The 21,609-nt window shown below is 41.7% G+C and overlaps 1 protein-coding gene and 1 pseudogene across 4 annotated transcripts in view; one reads left to right on the forward strand and one right to left on the reverse strand.

The window, feature by feature from the left end:
• Positions 1-21,609, reverse strand: part of Reln (reelin) — a 438,806-nt gene continuing 417,197 nt past the window's right edge. For 2 of the 4 annotated variants that reach the window (XM_029477127.1, XM_029477129.1), the window contains 8 exons: positions 19,914-19,987; positions 18,073-18,234; positions 16,912-17,069; positions 14,238-14,457; positions 11,974-12,171; positions 11,217-11,315; positions 6,862-6,867; positions 1-1,116 (listed from right to left, as the gene is read on the reverse strand). In XM_029477127.1, coding sequence (XP_029332987.1) covers positions 1,020-1,116; positions 6,862-6,867; positions 11,217-11,315; positions 11,974-12,171; positions 14,238-14,457; positions 16,912-17,069; positions 18,073-18,234; positions 19,914-19,987 — 1,014 coding nt within the window. In that variant the 3' untranslated portion in view covers positions 1-1,019. Of the gene's footprint in view, positions 1,117-5,358; positions 6,812-6,861; positions 6,868-11,216; positions 11,316-11,973; positions 12,172-14,237; positions 14,458-16,911; positions 17,070-18,072; positions 18,235-19,913; positions 19,988-21,609 lie in introns of those variants that run through there. The other 2 variants (XM_021163945.2, XM_029477128.1) reach the window with 2 other exon arrangements.
• On the forward strand, positions 4,802-5,360 carry LOC110295446 (annotated as a pseudogene).

A 21,609-nucleotide genomic window follows, 5' to 3' on the forward strand; every position in this document is an offset into this window, starting at 1 on the left:
TAGATTTTGGACATAATTTTTTATTTAAGCATGGGCTTTTAGCATGGTTCAGCCTAGAGTGGAGCCTTCTGTTTCAGTACTAGTCAGAGGCTACAGGACCATCATACTTTGCTGGTGTTGGTTCCACCTCATCAGAAGGTATGACTATGACCCACAGGGAAACAACCCACGAAGAGAACACAGTGAGGGAAACATCCACCATTTTACAAGTCACTTTGTTACCACAGACACGAAATGGCAGTTACTGTCAGTAAAACGGCCACAGAACACGTTAAAAAATTGTTTTAGACAAGGTAATGGGGACTCCACTGTGGGAGGGAGATAGGGCGTTCATCCACGATTTTTTAAGTAGAAAATATCTGAAGGTCAAACATTTTTTTCCTATCCACAAAATGATGCTACATCAACATACGTGTTAAGGAGCATATTAAAGAGACAGCAGTGTCTTTACAGTTATCATCTTGAATAGGTATCTGCATTAACTTTCTGCATAATACAAGTAGGTCAAAGTCCAGCAGCAAAATATTGCAACACAGCAAGTAGATACAGTTTCAGTGTGTTATACGGTAGAGAAGAATACATAAAGGACAAACGACGATAACTTATTCATATAAACAAGAGACAAAGCTGAAATACAATCTACTTAAATAGCTCGGTGACCAAGAATGTTAAATACTGTGCTAAAATGCCACTTAAAACATAAGATCTTAAAAATGTTTGTGCTTAAACGTTTTTTTCCTGTTAAACTATTTCTTATTCTCAATACTGCCACTGTAACTGATATTACAACAGATCACAATTTCCACGGACGCACGGACGTGAAGACATTTACTTATGTGCAGAGAAACCACACATCATTAGCTCACAGTGTGGGAAGGTGGGGTACACAAGGTCTTGAAGGGCTTCCTGTTCGCCAAGTCCTTCATCTTTGTTTCCTGATATCAGATGCAGTGAGAGGTGTTTCAAAAAACCAGGAAGGGACACATTGTACGCTGGAAAGGGAAATAAACTTGGATTCTTCATGGGTATCGCCTAAGCGACCTTCGTCTTCTGTTGTAGAAGTGCCTGAGCCCATGTTGCCGTGAAAAATTCATCATGTAATTTTGTTTGCGAGTGCTGTTAGAAAAACCACAAGAAGGGTACAGGTGGGGAGGGAAAGGAGAGAGAGCATGTGAGTCCCACCAATGAAAGTATGATCTATTCTAAGGCCCCAAGGTAGCCTGCTATATATCTGAAAAACTTCAGAATTCAGAAGTCATGCAGACTTCACCGCCTAGGGACAGAGTAATTAGATGGGCACCTGCCTCACTACCTACTGCCCCGGAGGCCTTTTCTTTTCAGAACCTGAACACATCTCACCATCGACTCCACTCCAGAGGACGTGCACACTGTACTCGTTACCTTATTTACACACAGACACAGCAAAAGCGACTCGGTTATGCTAGTTAACATTTTCATTTCAACCTTAAAGGGCTAAAATGAAAACAAAAGCTTGATTAGCAGGATGAGCTGGACTTTCCTAGATTCCACTGTCTGTGTCAACCGGCAACTGGGATTGTATTTGACAATCATGTCTTACTGAAAGAGACTCTATGCTAAAAAGGAGGTCATAAAAATACTAAGGAAATACAGGAGAAGGTATAACTATATGTGTGTATATATATATATATATATATACACACATATATATATATGTATATTTTCTTCCCTATATACACACACACATATACCTACATGCACTATATGTGAAGCTGATAAATATATTGAAAATGGATAGCAGGATCCTTAGGAAACTAAATAATAGTTTCAGTGACAGCTGCTCACATTCTGGCATGAAAAATAGATTTTTCTAAAAATAATTCAGATAGGGTTTCTGCCGAGGTTGGCCTCAGACTTATGATCTCCTGCTTCTGCCTCAAGAATGTTGGGATTAGAGGGAAAGCATCCCAGGTCTCGCTCCCTTTTTTAGGGTTCATGACCTATAGCATCACTGAGTTAAGAATTGTACTTTCATATACTGATCTCGAGGGCGATATATTTATATGTGGCATCAATGTGTGCTTTGAGTAGAAAGCTAGGGATATCTTTCAAATGTATCAAGTGTCTTTAATATGTGGTCTCAAGTCCATGCTGAGCGAGCTGATGCAGTGATAGGATTCCTTATCAAGGCAGTATGAGATCAATGAGTTAGGATATAGGGAAAGGATAATCTTATTGATAATCCGATCCTCACAAGGGATAAAATAATGCTTTTTAACAATATAGTCTAGGCACTCTACTTAGCTATAAAAATGTGGAAAACTTTAAAATTTGAGAATTTTATATAGAGACAGTTAATCATTTGTATAGATTTATAGTAAGAATCTCAAGAAAAACACAGGCACAGCTCTGAAGCAGCAACATCTGTCTCAAGACCCTGATAAAAAGGCAGGCACAAAACAGAGGCATGTTTTCTAAGAGCAAAGCGCTAATGCCTTCCACTTAGGATTGCCATATTATCGAGATATCAGTAACTACAAAGCCAGAATGAATATCCACTAAGATATTTTGGAGAAATGGAGTGTGTGTGTGTGTGTGTGTGTGTGTGTATGTGTGTGTAGGGAGAAAGGAAAAAAAAAACCTTAGATTTTGATTTCTGGTAGCCTTCACAACCACTTTCTACTTGAATGTGATGGCGATGAGTTTATCACTTTATCAGCTTCAGTGTCAGAGTGAAAGGGTGAAGCAACCACAGCCATGTTTATCAGCTGCTGTGAGCAGCCTTGAATGTGGACAGTGATCTTGCCCTGAGCTAGTCAAGTATTAGAGAAACTGTTATGTATTTATTTGCTACATCTTGGGACTGGTCCTTGGTGTCTTCTTGCCAGCATATGAGGTCACCCTGAGTCCTCTGCACTATCACAATGGTCCCTAAACCAACTTCTGTGTCTCTATTCACCAATGAAAAGAAACTATGAAATTTACACCTAAGAGAACTCATACAATTATACTCATGTGTGCCAGGTCTTATGCTAAGATTATATGCATGTACACTGGGCCTCATGCTAAGATTATATGCATGTATACTGGGCTTTATGCTAAGACTGTATGCATGTGTGCCAGGCCTCATGCTAAAATTGTATGTATGTACACTGGGCCTCATGCTAAGATTATATGCATGTATACTGGGCTTTATGCTAAGACTGTATGCATGTGTGCCAGGCCTCATGCTAAGATTGTATGTATGTACACTGGGCCTCATGCTAAGATTATATGCATGTATACTGGGCTTTATGCTAAGATTGTATGCATGTGTGCCAGGCCTCATGCTAAGATTGTATGTATGTACACTGACTGGGCCGCCTCATTCACGCACACACACAATAGATTTACACCCCACTCTCAGGAAGCTCTCCTTCAGAGGTTGGCTTTGTTTATTAAAAACCTATCCGTAACTCTTACATGTCATAACAGCATATAACTAGTGACCCCACGCATCTCTTGTCCTCTGATTAATCCTGTTGCTTTTCAGATCCTTTCTTCTGATCCACCACTATGCAGCCTGCTCTCCGCAAAGCGGCCTCTAATCTATACCAGTGTCACTGGTGTCCCCGGCACCATGTCCTAGGTTTCTATTTGTGGGTCCAGGATCATAGCTGCAGGGATTTCTTTTCTTTCTTTTTGTGGTTTGAACCCCCATAGCACTCATTTCCTGCTGAGTGAAACCTTTGCTTCTCATGCCTCCCCCCCACCCCATTAAGCTTTGGATCATATGGGGGCCTGTGGTCCAGCTCTCTCCACCCCCAGCCACAGCACTGGGCCTCCTGCTTGACCGTGGTCAAGGCATGCTATTATATTGAACCTTTGTAGACTTACTGATTTGACTCCTGCTGTAAATCATTACTCTTTAACTATAAGGAATAATTGCAGAGTTAAAGCAATGAAATTATTCTGTCAAGACATGTTCAAAGACAAACTAGTCAAATGTAAAATGGTTAAATATTTTATATAAAAATCCAAACAAGCAAGATACTCAGTTATCTCTTGCAACTTAGAACGGTGTGACAGTGACCCTGTATATATGAGACTAGGCATGCTTAACTTTAACTGAAGTTGTCAAAGCAAATTCCACTGAAGGTATTTTATTATGCCACTGCTTTAAAATTTCCATCTTTATGCTGTAGATTTTTTTGTTTGTTTGTTTGTTTTCGAGACAGGGTTTCTCTGTGTAGCCCTGGCTGTCCTGGAACTCACTGTGTAGGCCAGGCTGGCCTCCAATTCAGAAATCCACCTGCCTCTGCCTCCCAAGTGCTGGGATTAAAGGCATGCGCCACCACGCCCGGTTTATGCTGTAGATTTTTAAAGAGACTTACACAATTTAGGGGATGTTCTAATTCACTGAGCCCACTGAATTTGATTCAGTTTGTATTACGTATCTTTGGATTCCCATGAAACTTCATATGTACATGGAAATATGTCTGCTTCAGCTATCCAATGTTTATGTAATTGTGTTTAAGCAGTCACACTTTCAAAGCATGCTTATAGCTAGCTAGGAATTTGGTTATGAGTCCTTTGCGTTAGAGTCTGATGAAGTGGATTTTTACAGCTCCTAAGCCTGTCCAAGAACCACGGGAAGAGTCACAACAGAATGATGTTTGACGATGTTTGACTCTAGGCCCATTTAATAACCCTGTGGGAGTATTAAGCAGCTACTCTGTCTTCTAAAATGCCGAGTTTACAAGTGTATACATAAGGAGTTTTAATCTTAGGAGTTTAAAACCCATTTTAAAATCTTGTATTGGCTCTTCCTGTAAGCGGCCAGAGGTGACCTGCGAAGATGGTTCGCTATTCTCTTAACCCAGAAAACCCCACAAAATCATGCAAATCAAGAGGTTCAAACCTTCGTGTTCACTTTAAGATCACCTGGGAAACTGCACAGGCCATCAAGGGTATGCATATTTGCAAAGCCACCAAGTATCTGAAGGATATCACTTTTAAGAAACAGTGTATGCCATTCCGGCAGTATAATGGTGGCATTGGTAGGTGCGCCCAGGCCAAACAGTGGGGCTGGACACAGGGACAGTGGCCAAAAAAATTTGCTGCACATGCTTAAAAATGCAGAGAGTAATGCTGAGCTTAAGGGTTTAGACGTAGATTCTCTACTCACTGAACACATCCAGGTGAACAAGGCACCTAAGATGTGCTGACAAACCTACAGAGCTCACGGCTGGATTAACCCGCACATGAACTCCCCCTGCCACATTGAGATGATCCTCACTGAGAAGGAACAGATTGGTCCAAAGCCAGAAGAGGAGGTTGCACAGAAGAAAAAGATATCCCAGAAGAAACTAAAGAAACAAAAACTCATGGTCCAGGAATAAATTCAGCATAAAATAAATGCAGGTAAAGTTAAAAAAATGTATTGGTCTATTTTGTGGGGAGTGTATTTTTGCTTTCGATGCATGCAGATGTATGCTATAGACAGTGTCATAGTAGGTGCAACTGAGTTCTTGAGGTTCATTTTTCATTGCAACTACTGGGAAGTAATGTTTAGAATACATTCAATGTAAGCAGCGATGCCCATCCGGAGGCACAGTTATCCCTGGGTGTGCCAATCTGCTCTGATTATAGATCATAATGCAAGTCTTCAAGTGCAATCCACGAAAGACGGGAGAGCAAGCAGCGGTTTCCAGTGAATGCTAACTGAAATTCCCACTATTGCAGGGATTTCTGAAGACTTAGATGACATATGGAATTAGAAAATGCATCCCTGATTTGGCACAGAAAATACGGGAATTGTGAGACCTTTAACGGATTTGTGATTCTGTGTTCTTTTGAACCAGTACTTTTTTTTACTGGAGTTACACTGCTAGCTCATTTCTTATTATGGAAATAAATTTAATCTGATTTTGAAAGATGGAGTCTAAAGGATATAGAAAAGGGCAAGATTAGAAGAATCTGAGCTCATGGAAATTCAGGCATCTTATTGGTCAGTAATTCACTATTTTTCAACATGTGAAACAATAAACAATAATTTATCTGAAGGCAGAAATAGGAATCTAGTGACTATAGCTATATCTTTCAGAGAAATTCAGTGACTATAGGATAGATACCACCATTCAAACTGACCCCTGAGCACATATGAAGTTGTGCATCTGATTTCAAGGTCATGCGCTTTTGGGGATGGACCACACCAGTAAGTGGAGTCGCAAATGCTTCAGAGACTGAAAGTTTCAGATTTCTCTCCTGCTAACTGGAAATGATGCTATTTGACCACACACCTCAGGAAAACTGTCAGGATTAAATAAAAAACCTTAACACCAAATGCATATGTTTACTCTGGACAATTTTACTCTTAAGTCTTGAAGCTGGCGAATCAGAGCACAATCTTATCAATAGGCAGGATCCAGAATTTACAAGTGTTAAGAGCATAGCCCTTCTCTGTCAATTATTAAATTAAGATTGGTAAGTGATGGTACCTTCACACATTTCCTCTGACCAACAAACGTTCTGAAAGACGTTAGTTACAGACTTGAGATCTTTTGCATACATTTGAATTCCACTTCCTCATAAGGAGTTTATTAACTGTGAGAGCTTCAGCAGTGTCTAATATGAAGCCAGGCACGCTAATATGAAGTGAGGGCACGCTGATTACCACACCCTCCAGCCTATGCTACTGTATCCAGTACTGCAGACTTTGGCTAATTTGGCTAACTTTACTGGATGTTGAACATTCCGTCAGTGGATTTCGGCATCATCCATAACTGCTTTTCTAGAACATTTTCATTTGCGAAGGGTCCTCTACAGAAATGTTCAGCTAGCTTTGGTAAAACTGCAAAGATGAAGAGAAAACAGTTTTTCCAATGTAGTAGGATGACTTACCTTACTCTAGTAGAAAACCAATGACAGCAAATAATGAAATATAATACAAGTTAAAAAATGCTTCTCAACGCATGCAGCACTGTGATTACTCATAAAAGTCTGACCGGGCTTAGGCGCAATATAGGATTTTTCATCTCTTTTGAAAATAAAAATTCAACATGTTATTTCTTATCCTTCTAGCCCCAATATAGAAATATTCTTAACTTTTTAATGTAATGAAACATGCAATATTTGCTCATAACCATATGTCAAGGTACATGTAGCTATAACACTACATTTGGCATAAATGTTACATATAAAGTATAAATATTAATTGTTTAATTTCTATTGCAAATTTTATCTGAGTTTTCAATTATTTACATTTTAGGTACTAATCACACCAGATGAGATTAAGGAATGGACTTTAAAAATGGAGAAGACTTCTACATTAGATAAGACAGTCAAATTTAATAAAGGAAAATAAGCTTTGCGAGAAACGTAGTTATGCTCATCTTCATAAATCATTTGTGCCAAAACTGTGACGGTATCTTGATGATGAATAGCAAGAGGGGATGGTCATGATGGAGCTATATTAAAATCTGATAAATGTGTTTAAAGGCAAAGTTAGCAACATATTAGTTTTCAGTTTTCAATAAACATGGTAACAATTCGCTTGTTATTAAATCAGTTCACAAAGGCTAACTTTTTACTCAGTGATTTGCTTTCAAGGTACACATGCAAAAATCGGCCCAATTCATTATCCATATGACAGGCTGTGACTGGGACACGCACACAGATGTGATGTGTGAATGAAACGCACGGTTGAGTGAGGGGGATTCTTAGGTGCGGAGCGTGAGCGCCCAACAAAAGGGGCGGAAACAGCAGATTCTCTTGCACCCTAAGAAGCACCCTAACAGCACGGATCTTGTGAGGGATCTGCCCAAGTGTCTTCAGAAACATTTACTGAAAAATGGCCTGTGCTAGCAAGCGAGCTCAGAGAGCTTAGGACTCTTCTGGTTGGCAATGACTGTGTTGTGCTCTACCATTTGGACTTTATGGAATGAGGTCTTTTTGTGAACTAGTGAGGCTGGAAAAAACCTAACCTGCCAGTTCAATGCAGACAGATTAGCAGGGGTTAGCCATGGCAAACGAGAGAGGGTGAGTGTTATAGTCTCAAATAAGCACAAGGACTTCACTTGTTAAATGCTAAAAGGGACGTTTCTATCTTTATAGTTCGAGGCTGGGCATTTTTTATGTTTATGATGCTCAAATCTTTCCAAAGATAGTCTTTTAGAATTAAAACATTAAGAATATATTATATGTTATGTTCATTTAGAAGTTCCCCTATACCTGGAAACATTTTCCAAAGGTGTTGAATATGTTCTTCCTAAACTCTTATATCCTTGTTTAATATGGGCAGTGTGGACATTACTCAATGTAAGATGCCATGCCCAATCACAGACTTTCTTCCTAGAGGTTTTAGCATGTGTCCTTCGTACATATAAACAAAAGTAAAATATCAAGGCGAGATTAAAGCACCTGTCACTTGAAAAAGAGAATACATCGTAAAAGTTCTTTCACTGAAATGTAGCAAAAACCTGCTAATAGTGCTGTCTGCATATTAAAGCGGGTTGGAAGTGTACCCCGTGTGTCTCAGGCTACTCCTCCATGGTGGAGAGGTGACCGTCACAAGCTCATACAGCTAAAGGCTCTGACAGGGAAGTGTAGCTAAGTAAGAAAATACATTCCAGTGGCAGGGCTTTATGGACACATTCTAGTCCACTTCTTAAAATTATGTATTTCCCATAGCCAAATCGTAGTGTTTATGAAATAACGTGAACGTTAGCTAGATTCTGTGCCTCTCACACAGCCAAAGGGCAACTGGGTTGTTATAGTTTATTTTCCTGAATTATCTGGAGTTTTCTATTATGTATTCATCAAATGAATCTGTATTGTAGAGCTACCAAGTATATAATAATGACTGTCTTAAAAGTTTTGAGAGTCTTACAAAAAGGAAACACTTTGAAATGTTATAGTGGCACAAAATATTATATCTTAATAACAGAGCAAAAATACCAAATATGCAATTCTAAAATATAATTCTTTAAGTATACATATTAAAATTCATTTATTGAATTGAGCTCTGTGAAGTACATATATATACACACACACACATATATATGTACATATATATATATACATATATATATATATATATATATATATATATAAAAACAAGGGAAATAAAGTACTCCTATAATTTTAACACATTTTGAGATGTCACTAAAGGAATATTATTTGTTTCTAAAATTATGTGTACTTAAGATCTGAAAGGTTCACTGACAGATAATGGGGAACTGTATTGCAAAGCTACACAGTAGCATGCATGAGTGCTGGCACTGTCCCTGTTCAAGAGGCTTAGTGTCCTGCAGCTCTGAGACTACGATGCAGGGTCAGAGCAGGAGATGCCTGGCAAGTGATACATTCTCTAAAGTCTTCAAATTCTGGGGATTGAATAAAAATGAAGTCTTATAATACAGGTTACAGTTCCAGAATGAAGTAAGTTTTGAGTCTTATGACGGTATCATGATGCTGGTAGTTGCTTACAAAAATTAATACCAACACCAGGTATTCTAGAAGGTTCTCTTGGGGGCAGGCAGGAAGGCTTCCCGATAGAATCCTGAGAGAGCCCAAGACAGCAGGTCAACAGGGAACTGAGCTTTGTTTCCCAGCTGTGAAGGGGTTCCGTCATACCAACATAGCATATTCTAGACAATGACGGTGGCTTGTCTGGGTGGGAGTGGAAAGTATCTATTCAGATGTATGCTATGCTGAGGAGTCTTGCATGCACCAAGGACAGAATTAGCATCCTGCTTTCTGCTGAGAGTGGGCACCTTTTGAAGTTTCCAGGGGAGTTGGTAATGCTGTTTTATGTAGGTTGGCTTGGCAGAAGGCTTGAAAGAAGATGGGATTGCTGATTCTGGGTTAATTCACAAGAAGCACCCGAGGTGCTTATAAAGTCTGCACAGTTCCTAGTGCAGATAAGGCCAATCCTTCACAGGAGGGCCAGCTTCCCCAGGGATTCTGAGCTTCCGTCAGATGGGGTCTCTGCTCTAAGGAGAGAGGTCAGGGCACAGTGGCTCTAGGATTGGATTCTGGTCTGCTTGGGCATTCTCTATGTCCTCACTGTTCACACACATAAATGTGTATGTTTACAGTCTTTAGGAGCCCAAGTTACTCTACTCTCCTAGAATAGTGTTGTTAGAAGACACTAATATCTAAGTAAAATACCAGCCTCATGTTTGGATTCAAGGGTCTGACTGTTCCTTTAAACTTAGGTTTTTGTCCTGTGGAGGCAGAGCCCAGCAAGTGGTCCAGAAGCAGCAGAGCGCACAGTGGGGGCGCGTGTGGGGACTGGGTTGCTCTTGGAGTTGGGATTGATATGGATGCCATGCAAGCAGGTGCCTCGGTGACAGCTGGGACAAAGGCTAGCTCAAGACTGCAGAGTTCAGCTCATGGCCATGAGAGAAAGAAAACAAATCCGGTAGTTCTCCTACCAATCAATGATTGAAATTTGCTTTCAAAATGACTGAAATCAGCCATGTGACTGATTTCATTTCGGATCTGGGAAACAGAATGAACATTTGAACCTATCTACCGAGAAGATTCGCCTCTCCTTGACAACCACTTGGAGCCACCAGTTCGAACCCGCCGAGACATAAGCATTCCAGTTTTACAGGAACTAGATTGTTAGAGAAAAAGCAAGTCATCTCTTTGCAAGGGAACAGTCAACCCAGCCAGAGGAGAGAGAGCGGTGACCTCACTTCCACGGGGGGCAAGCGAACAAGGGGGAGGACACCCTGCACTTGTTGGGTGATGGGACTGGTTGGGAGCAGTGTGGAACCACAGAGTCTCTGTTCCAGTGAGAACCAAATCCTTCACTGTAGGATGCCTCTAGGCTGATGCAGGTCTTCACCATGGGCTCATCTACCACGGGCGCCAGAGACCAGCACAGATGGTTCTTTTAGGAGGCCATTTTATTTTGTAAGGCAACCCAGATCAAGCATAAGACGTCACTTCCCATTTCCCGCAAAGACTTCTGTTTTTATTGAATTTGATCAATCCTGCCAACCCTTAAACAAACATTTTACTTATCAAAGCTTTCTACAGCCCACTAAACTACATTCAGGGCTCTGTTATTCTTGACTGTTGACTGGAACTGTAGCTTACAGTTGCTGAAAGAGTGTTAGCTACCGTGGCCCTGTGGGGACCTTTCTCATCATGTCTACTTCTTACTGAATTAAGGAGCATGCCAGGTAAAAGGAACTTCAAACCTTGCTAAAAGGGACGCAGGACGCTAAGTAGCAGATACTCACAGGACGACCTCCACATGGTCCAAAGCCCATTGATCATGACCTGTTCCATTGTGGCGTGGCTGCCACCAGCGCAATAAAACTCCTTTCATCCGTGCTTCCCTGGGTTGCAAACAGAAGGACACAGAGGCTGAATGTTTCAGAAACCTTTTATGGTAAGGAGAACCTTTCTTCCGGTAGGTGATCTTGAGATTTCAGATGGTCTAATAGGCTAACCCAGGACAAGGAAACGTTGCACAGAGGATCCAGATCTGCCTAGTGCCTAGTACTCTTTAAGCAGTCTGGAATTGGTGACTTAAAGGCAGGTAATGGTGGTCTACCTTCCTTTCTTCCCTTTGTTCTAACAGTTTCTGGAAAAGCAATGTTTACCACAAGCGAGAAATGCTTCCTGTGACAGACCCTGTGCTAGAAGCCGGGTGAATGAGGCTAAGCGACAGTGGTATCAATGTATGCCCTCCAGATGCCCCAAACAGTCGCTCCAAATAGAAACTCACGACTGTTGTTCTCTGAAGGCCTGTAACTCTGTTTAAAGGAAGAGACACATGCTGAGTGTCTTTGCATTTAGCTCTCCATCCGCTCTCCTTGCCCTTCTGCCTTGCTTAGTTATCTGCCTCTGGACCCACGGCAAACAGCAACATAATGTCGGCAGTCTGGGATGTCTTGGTGCTGCCACTGCCTAGGTTCACGGCATTGACCCAATAACCACCCAGCTTCCGTGTCCTGCTCAGTGAGTTACTGCAGGCAGGAGGAGGCCGCTTACAGGGGGACGTTGTAAGACACCCGCTGAGCTTGTGTGAAGTCCTTCGGCTGGTGCTGAGCGATGACATGCCAGGTGATGCCATTGTTGACACTGTACTGCAGCAGTACTGCTTTGTCCACGGTGTGGGGGCCGCTGAGGTCGCTGTTGCAACTGTCTGTCTGGGCTGGGCTCCCAATTTGCAAGACAAACATAATTTTGCTGAAAAAAAAATAAAGGGAAATCAACTTTTGACGAGAGTTGGGAAACATTTAAGGAGGGGGAAGTTTACAATCTCTGTTTTTCCTAAAGTCCATAATTCCTGGGGTCAAGATACAGTTGGGTCGTCCATAGGTTCCACGTCTGAAGAAGATATTCTAGAAAAAACTGTTACTGAATGAGTACAGCCTTTACCTACTTTGTTGTTCCTCAAGCAACATAGTATATCACCCATCTGCATAGTTTATACACTGTGCTGGACGCTGTAAACCTTGATCTAAACCACACAGAAGCATTGGCATAGGCTAGACGCAAGTACAACAGCAGAGAGAGCAGAAAACCCATGGGGACCCTGGAACGAATCCCCCACGTTTACAAGGGATGGCTGTAGAGTACAAACAGGTAAGAAGAAACAGCTCTAACTTTCAAAGCTGTGTCCCTTTTTTTATGATGCTGGAAATTTGTTTAGAATATTTCCTTCCCCCAAATACCCTTTGTTCTCTAAACAGCAATCCAGGCCAAGTAGCCAAGGACATAGAACACAAACACAACATGTGTACTGCACGCTTCTTTACAAATGGCTCCAAGATGGATGGCCTCCGAACAAGGGTAAAATCATCACGTGTATTCTAGGAAAGGTTTCTGGAGGTCAGATGAGGGAAAGCTGGAGCACGCTGGTCCAGGCTCACACCCGCCCTTTGGACGGATGCCACCTCATGGTCCACAGACATCCTCATGCTGAGAGGATGCAGCTCTTTGTGTGTGCATGTGTGCATATGCCTGTGCGGTGTGTGTTTGTATGCACCTATATAGGCGTGTGTGTATGTGCATGTACACATGTGCGAGTGGAGGCCAGAGGTTAGTCGGCTGTCTTCAAGAGCTTTTCCACCACACTGTTTTGAGTCAGGGTCTCCACTGAGCCTGGGACTGATTGATTCAGTTAGACTAGCTATCTAGCAAGGGCTGGTGTCCTTCTGTCTCGACCCTCTAGTGCGAGGACTATAGCCGCACCTCTACATTTGTCTTTTTATGTGCATTCTGGGTATCTAGACTCAGGTTGTCATGCTTGCACAGCAGACTCTACCCACTGAGCCAACTCCTCAGCCCCGCAGACATGGATTCTAAACACAGAAGCATCCCCATAAGGTTACTAGTGCCTAACAGAGTGGTTACATTTCGAGTAAATAAGGAATACATATTATTTATATAACATGGTGTGCAACTGTTCACTGACTGTTTGCATCAGTACATGGGGGTCCAGGAGGCCTGACTCTAGAATAATTATATCTTTTTTGGCGGGGAAAAAATGAGAATGTAATGGGTACAATTTTAGCATTTCCATGGTTCCCACACAGGAATGCTTTTACTATATTTTTTACCATTCATCATACTGAAAACCACAAAAATCTATTTTTCTGCCTCAAAAATATTAATATTTTCCAAAGGAAAGGCTTCAGGTTAACCATCACATTCTGTTACTACACACTTAGCCCTCAGATACCCATGTGGTTCCTGAGTTCTTGCCACCATTCAGGGGGTACTCTAGTCCAGTGGCCCCTCTAGTCCAGAGCTTTGTGGCCCCTTTAAGCCTTTGCATCTTTACCATACTCTGGCTCTGGCAGAATGGCCAAGGATGGGAAATAGGGAAGAAAGTCAACCCTGCCATGGTCCTGTCCCGCATCACTTACATAATATACATAATATATAGTCTACAGTTTCTGCCCACTCTCTTCTGCATTACAATAAAGATCTCATCATCCTTTATTTCTGTTTGTTAAACTTACAGGGGCTATACGTAGATTCTGCATTCATAAAGTTTTTCATGTTTTATTTACACATCTGCTTGTAATCTGTGATTGAAATTACATTACCTATGTAGCTAGTCTGTGGGGGAAGAAATATAAAAAATGTCCTGTGGTAATTTTACACAATGATAGTTGTATAAGACACCCGATGACTTCTTGATATTCAGGTTCCCTTGCTTAGTGGACATTGTTGCATGAAGTCCATGATCAGATCTGGGCTTGTGATCAGTTCTGTGCCTTGAATATGGCACAAGGCTTGCTCACCTTGCTCGAGTGAGGTCCAGTGGCTTGGTGGCAGCTTGCCTTATCTGACAACCATTAAAGTAGAGCGAGTCTCCGTGGGCATAGGGCGCCAGCTGCCCACAGCCACTTCCAATCACTCCGCCCTGGATGGTTTCCCAGTTGGCTTCAGTGACTCTTGCTGATTCAAAATTATCTTTAATGTAACTAGGAAGCTCATGACTGAAGACAGAGCAGTCGTCACCTGGGGGAAAGCAATACTCACAGAGATTGGAACCAGGTAGAGTAAACACAATCCTCCAAAAATAAAAACAATATTCAATTTCTGGTTTGAGCTACTCTTGGGCAAGAACAGTGAAGTACCAGGCAGGCTCGCTCCCAGAAGCAATCATTTCTCTTGTACTTAGGTAACTATTGGCTTACTTGAGAAAAATCCTATTACTTTTGAGTCAATGCTTAATGTGCATTTGAACAAATTCACTGCTTGTGCCAATCTATTGTTTAAACCTTACCACATCTGGCTAGGCTTGTGTGTTTACCAGTGATGGATCTCAGCAGGGAGCTTTCTTACTGGTATAGGAGGCCAATCTAATTTCCTTTTTTTCCTAGTATGATTTTGCAGAAACTAGATATGCTGTGTTCTTGTTCTACATCCCGCTGTCTACTTAATGAGTCCCGAGAGCAGAGTCTATATGTCTTAACTCCTTGTTGGATTCCAGAGCCTAATACAACTCTTGGTACTTTTTCAATAATCAGCAAGGATGCTGGGATAAATAAATGAATGATAAAAACACTGGAAATGTCTCTCAGGAGCCACTAAGGTGAAACTGGCGTGTCAGATATTAAGGTAGTGAATGTATTCATCCTTACATTTTTTTCTTGATTTGAACTATACATGTTTACTAATGCCCTCAATAATTCAAAATAAAAAGCTGTTGGATTAGGGAAGAGGGAAAATTCCAGACAGCTAGGTTTTCTCGTGAGACATGTGGTTCATTAATTTGTCCAAAGTTAAACTTCTTCAGCTAATAGCCAGGCAGGCTCAGCTGGTGTTGGCAGCAGTAATAACGAGGGAGCAGGAGGTGGGTAAGTAATTTCAACATCAGCGATGTGTAGGCGTCTACATTAATCATATCCATTTCATCTGGAGGCAGGGACATAGCACCAAGCAAGAAATCTAAATGGATCTCCTTGTAGAATTCCAACATATGTATTCTAAACATTGTGTTCTTGGGGGAAGTCGTGTAATTTTTATCTTCTTTAGATAAATCTCTCAGCTGTGAGAACTGGCAAAGTTGATTGGGAAGAAAAACCCAGGACCTGGTCATTTTTACCAGCTCCTTGCTCTTAACAAATACTTAACCTCTGAGCCTCACTTCTCTGATTATCAAGTAGGAATGGTCACTTTAATCACAGGTCACTTATATGGCTGACTCGGAAGAATGGGTATAGTCTATGCAAACAGTAAAATCAGGGCACTGTAAAACTCAAAGATTTGTGTGATGATGGAGGAGGTAATGGTGAGGGTGTGATGGTGGAGGAGGTAATGGTGAGTGTGTGATGGTGGAGGAGGTAATGGTGAGGGTGTGATGGTGGAGGAGGTAATGGTGAGTGTGTGATGGTGGAGTCTGGAGCCTGCTGAGGAGTCTGGCAGAAGGAGAGCAGGTCTGGCAGGCTGTTCCCACCCTGCGAGAGTCTGACCAGACATTGTCCCAAACATTGGCCTCTAGAAGCCCAAGCAGTAGAAATAAACTTGGTTGTATGATGGAGCTCGCTTTCCCAGAGTGGCACAGTGACCCGAGAAGTCAGCACTCAGACCACCAGCTACAACCGTGGGGGATGAAAGCTGGGTGCAGGAAGGTGGGGTCAGATAGATGCTGATGAAGACAAGGCCCAGAGGAGGAAACAGAGTTGGGTGTGGCTGGGACAGGAAGCTCATGTGAAAAACAGGGAACACAGGGCACTACAAGGTCTCCAGTGTGGATTTATCCTGACTTGTCTACTTACAAATGTAAATCATTATGCTCAGAATCTATCAAGTCGATTTTAGCCTTTTATTTTTAATGCATAGATGTGAGGTATCTTTGAGTATACGTGGGCACATACTTGTATGCGTGTATACAGTGGGCAGGGGACAGCCTCAGATGTCATTGTCATGAATGTTATCCACCTCCTTTGAGTTATTTTCTAACTGACTCATCAACTAGTCTAGACTAGCAGCTGAGTGAGCCCTAAGGAACCTGCTTTCTGTGTCCCCACTGCTGACAGTATACGTGTATAACATCATGCCTGGCATTTTTATATGAGTTCTGGGGTTGCACTCAGGTCCTTGAGCTTGCAAGACTAGTGCTTTACTGCCGAAGTTGGCCTCCCAACTCCTCAGTCTTCTTTTAAAAATGAGTTTCAGAAGCAGGAGGAAATATTTTGGGGTGGGGTGGGGTGGGGAAGAAGTGGAGCATCTATGTAAATATCATAACGAAAGCCAGTGTTTTGTAGGCCAGCTAAAAAAATAATTTAAAATGCTTTCAGGAATATAGCTCAAGGTTGAGAATTCATTCCAAAGATAATAACATAGAGGTCAAAGATTACGTCAGCCACCTCTGCCCTTCAGCCTGGCCTTCCTATCCACTTCCTAGTGTCCTGTACGTAACATAAGGAGCCCACAGGGTCCTGCTTCATGAGCAGCCTGGGTTCAGACCTTGGAAGCTTTCATCGCAGATGCAGACGGCCCCCGTGGTGCAGTAGCCATGCCCGCTGCAGAGCTTGGGACAAGCCTCTCCGATGTACACGTGGTCGATGGCCCAGCTTTGCTTCTCGGTTTCTTCTCCCTTCTGGATCCAGCGGAACTGTGTGGCACTGAGAGACCCAAGGAGACACAGTTAACAGGCGTTCCTGTGTCTAGTCTCTGCCTGTGGGAATGGGGATCTGAGGAAAGATCTCAAATTTCTATTCAAAGCACCCCAGAAGCAGGGGGTTGACTCATCTTCCAGGCTCTGGGTGTGAGTCCTTATGTGCCTTTCTGAAAGCTGTATCTTCTCTAAGGTTTTCTCTTCCTTTGCCTGTGTGCCCACGCATGTGTGTGTTTGCATGTGATGTGTGATACTGCTTCTATTCAACTTCTATGAGAATTTCCTACTTCATTCTACAGTGATTCTATGTTCTTGTGTGTGTGTGTGCGCACATGCACACACATATATACATATATGTATAAAATTAAAGAAGCACATACTTTTCTAAATCTTTCAGTGAAGTGAATGCTGCTCTTGGGAAAGTCACTGTGTCCTCAGCTTCCTATAACCTGGCAACCCAGGTCTGCATGTCCATATGAGCGACACAGCCTTTGGAAGGATGGAGCGCTAGGGCAGAATTGGCCCCAACTTTAGTCTCTGTGTAGAAGCTAACATTCAGGATGTTTGAGTAAATGTTGCACAAGTACGATATGTAGTTAAAAGAAAATCTGGGCTGTGTGAGTGATTTACAAATATGTTCCCATCTTTTTCTTGGGACGTGGTATAGCAAGAAGAAGAAAGGGTCTTCAGGTTGCAGCTAAAATTATGTTCTCATCTTTCTGCATGACTGAGTAGAACAGAGGTTTTCTTTCAACATGTGGGTTGCGATCCCCTATGGGGTCAAATGACATTTTCACAGGGGTCGCCTAAGACTGTCAGAAAACACAGGTATTTGTATTACAATTTGTAACAGTAGCAAAATTATAGTTATGAAGTAGTAACAGAAATCATTTTATGGTTGGGGGTTTCCACATCATGAGGAACTGTATTAAAGCCTTAGGAAGGCTGAGACATAGTGCTGTAGAGGCTGTCTGACAGTCCCACTAGGCTTATCTCTGTAGACAACCCACCTTGACGAGACATGGTCCGGCAGCTGGATGGTGATCCTCTTCCAGCTTGAGCTGTTGACAGCATTATAAATGGTGGCTTCATGGAACTGGAACGGGGAGCAGCCAATGCTATTGGAAGAGGAAGGTAGGCACTGGGTCTGCACGAGCTGCCAGGAATCGGACCTGTAGCAATAAAAAGGGCTGTATTAGACAAGTCAGAAGGAAATGTGATTAATATGTCAGGCAATGCTTTGGGACAGGATCAAATCATTTCATGTGAATTTCCTTTTTAAAAAGTATTTATTTCAATTTTATGTGTATGAATGTTTGCTTGCATGTATGCATGGGCACTACAAGTGTGCATTTCCTGCATAGGCTGAAGAGGCAATTATACTGGGACTGGAATTAGAGACAGGTGTGAGCCACTGAGTGCTGGGAACTGGGTCCTTTGGAAGAGCGGCCAGTGTTCTTCACCATCGAACCATCGTTCTAGGTACCTCTCTTTAAAGATTTATCCACTTAGAATTTCACCTTTCAAAAATTACATATAACCATAGATCATTGAATCACTGAAAATAAGTTAAAATGTAACCCTGAAGTTATATACCTACAAGTAACATTAAATGAACTCATCATATTTATGCCTACACATGAAGACATAAATGAATGTAATAAAGCATTACATTTATGTATGTATGTAATAATAACAAAGAAATATATCTACACATTTATATATTCATGTAATAATAACAATGAAAGAGAAAGAGGCCATGAGTTTGAGAGGGAGTGGAATAGAGGAAATTTTAGGGAGAAATGATGTAATTATATTTCAATTGAAATATATATTCTATACAAAATAAAAAGTTATCCCTCATAAAATGTCTCATTGGAGGGGTTTGAGGGAGAGTAAACAGTTGGGAGGTGGGGAGAGGAAAGGGAGGGGGAAGGTGATATAACTCCATTCCACTGAAAAACTTTAAAATATTAAGAAAAGGTCACAACAAAACAAAAACCTGAAACCTCTTCTGGGTCAGCCACACTCTAGTGGATGGCTCTACACCCATGCACATAGGAACCCCTCTTAGAGGAATGAGTGGGTTATAAAAGAAAAAAAGAAGAGAAAAAGAATTAGTCAGGGCTATGGGGGTCAGGGGTGTGTCCTGCAAGGAGGAAAGAGGATGGATGTGATGAAATACCTCGTATATATGCATGAAGTTCTCATAGCATAAATAACTTAAAACCAAAAAGAAAATAACTTCTCAGTAGATGCATGTTAACTCTTTAAAGCTACATTAACATATGTAAATGTATTCACAGACAACAGAATAAAATGACAGTATGTATAAAATGGGTTTAAGTAACTTCTCATTAGAAACATACATAGAACCAATTGACCTAACACAGTGATGGTGTTAGACAGCTCTCTACAAGGGAAACCCCTCATGTCAGGCTGCTAATGTGGTTTAGGAGACCGGACACCTTCAGATCTTCTGCCCATTAAAAGTCTTCTGAAGGTTGGGTAACAATGAGCAGCATGAAGCAAATACTTAGTAGAACAAACTCAATGTCTTATTTTAAAACGTAAAGCAGCTGCCCAGTGTGAAAACAGTTTTTCCCTTTGGTTTGAAGGTAAAATGTGAAGACGTATATGTAAATTTTATGCTAATGAATTACATGAATATTCACACAAGCTGACCAAGCCTCCCTAGGCACTGCAGGCAGCCATCTCCCCAGTCCTGGGGCTACTGGTGTGCCATAGGTGTGCCACAACCTCCTGAAAATGTCTGCTTTCAATACACAGAAGGGCCCACATCTGAATTATGTTTTCAGGTTTGGGAGAAATGTAAAGTGATTTCACTAACCTTGCATCCTTGGTGTACTCCAGCATCACGGAATGAAGATCACCACAAGAAGTGGCTTCACAACCCACCACAATCTAAAACAAACGTGAGCAGTCAGTGCATGGGCTAGACTAAGTGATATCCAATCTAACTCGTCAGAAGTCCTGCATCTCAGCATCAAGACTCTAATGGGCAATCAAGCATTCAGAGAGAGTTTCACAAGCATGGAGGATTCATTCCTTAGAGCCGTTAGGACATGCAATTCTCAGAGAAGCTGAGAATCAAAGACTTTAAGGTATTAGCTCTACTAATTTAACTAATACACCACATTACATGAATTTGGATAAGCTAAATTGGCTAAAAATATTATGAGAAAAATCTATGGAAGGAAATTGAAAGTATCTAGTGTAAAGCATGGCCACTGTTTTAACAGCACTTATCTGCCATTAAGTTTTTATTTGGAACTGAAAAATGTAAAAAAAAAATTATTACTTTAATAGTCATTCTTATGGCTGTTTCTCCTTTTCAGTATTATCTGCAATTAAATGTTTGAACCTTAATAAAGCATAAATGCTATAAAATTTGGGGACTCAAATATAAGTTTTAATTGTTGATTTAATCAACAAGTGCTATTTCACTGCTGGTATTAGGGCAAGTTAATACTAAAACTTTCAGGTGTAACACTCATAAATGAGACAATTATAATTCAATGTTAGAATAAGAAGTTTAGTCCAATAATATTAGTGGGGATTTAAAAGACACATAAAGTTGGGCAGTGGTGGTGCATGCCTTTAATCCCAGTACTTGGGAGGCAGAGGCAGGCGGATCTCTGAGTTCAAGGCCAGCCTGGTCTACAGAGTGAGTTCCAGAACAGCCAGGGCTACACAGAGAAACCCTGTCTCAAAAAAACCAAAAAAAAAAAAAGGACACATAAATAACACAGGAATGGTGAGACTGCAGCTGATTAGATGGACTGGAAATTAATTCATCCATTATGTGCATGTGAGCTGACCCTGAAGAATGGGAGCATCTGAGAGGCAGAGGAGGCAGAAAGCTGAGGCTGGATGCAAGTGGGGAGAGAATGGAACCCTGGGTGATGAAGCTAGAGAGCTGAGCTTCAGTGATATGGACAAATAAGCTGCTGATCTTAACTTGCTAAGAACAGAAAACCATTGAAGGTTTGAGGGGTGAAACAATGGACCAAGAGCTAAGCTCCATAAAGCTCATCTGATTCTGACATCAGTTAGGTAGGAGTGGAGAGTGACTGGGTGCCAACAGGGAACTTGATGGATATTTGTTGACTTAAATAGGGCACAAATGGACGTAATGGTGCAGAGAAGATCTGAGGAGGGGAAGGACATGTGGAAGTAGAATTAGAGGGCACAGGCGCTGATTACAGGTGAAAGGTGATCTGATCAACAGGCGTCGTAAGGAGGAGTTGGTGTAGGAGGGAAGCTGTTGGGTTTACCATGAGACATACTAAGAGCAAGTCAGAAATGTGTAGGAACTACTAAAATGGAGTGAGTGAGTGGGCTGGCGATAAAGGCGGTAAAAGGAGCTGTGGTCGAGCCTGATGACCTGAGTTCAGTTCCCAGGGCCACATGGTGTGGGGAGAGAACTGACTCTTTCAAGTTGTCCTTTGATCTCCACATGAGCAACCGTGGCATGCATCACACACACACACACACACACACACACACACACACACACACACACA

This window comes from Mus caroli, chromosome 5 (assembly GCF_900094665.2).
Source record: "Mus caroli chromosome 5, CAROLI_EIJ_v1.1, whole genome shotgun sequence".
Classification (NCBI taxonomy): domain Eukaryota; kingdom Metazoa; phylum Chordata; class Mammalia; order Rodentia; family Muridae; genus Mus; species Mus caroli.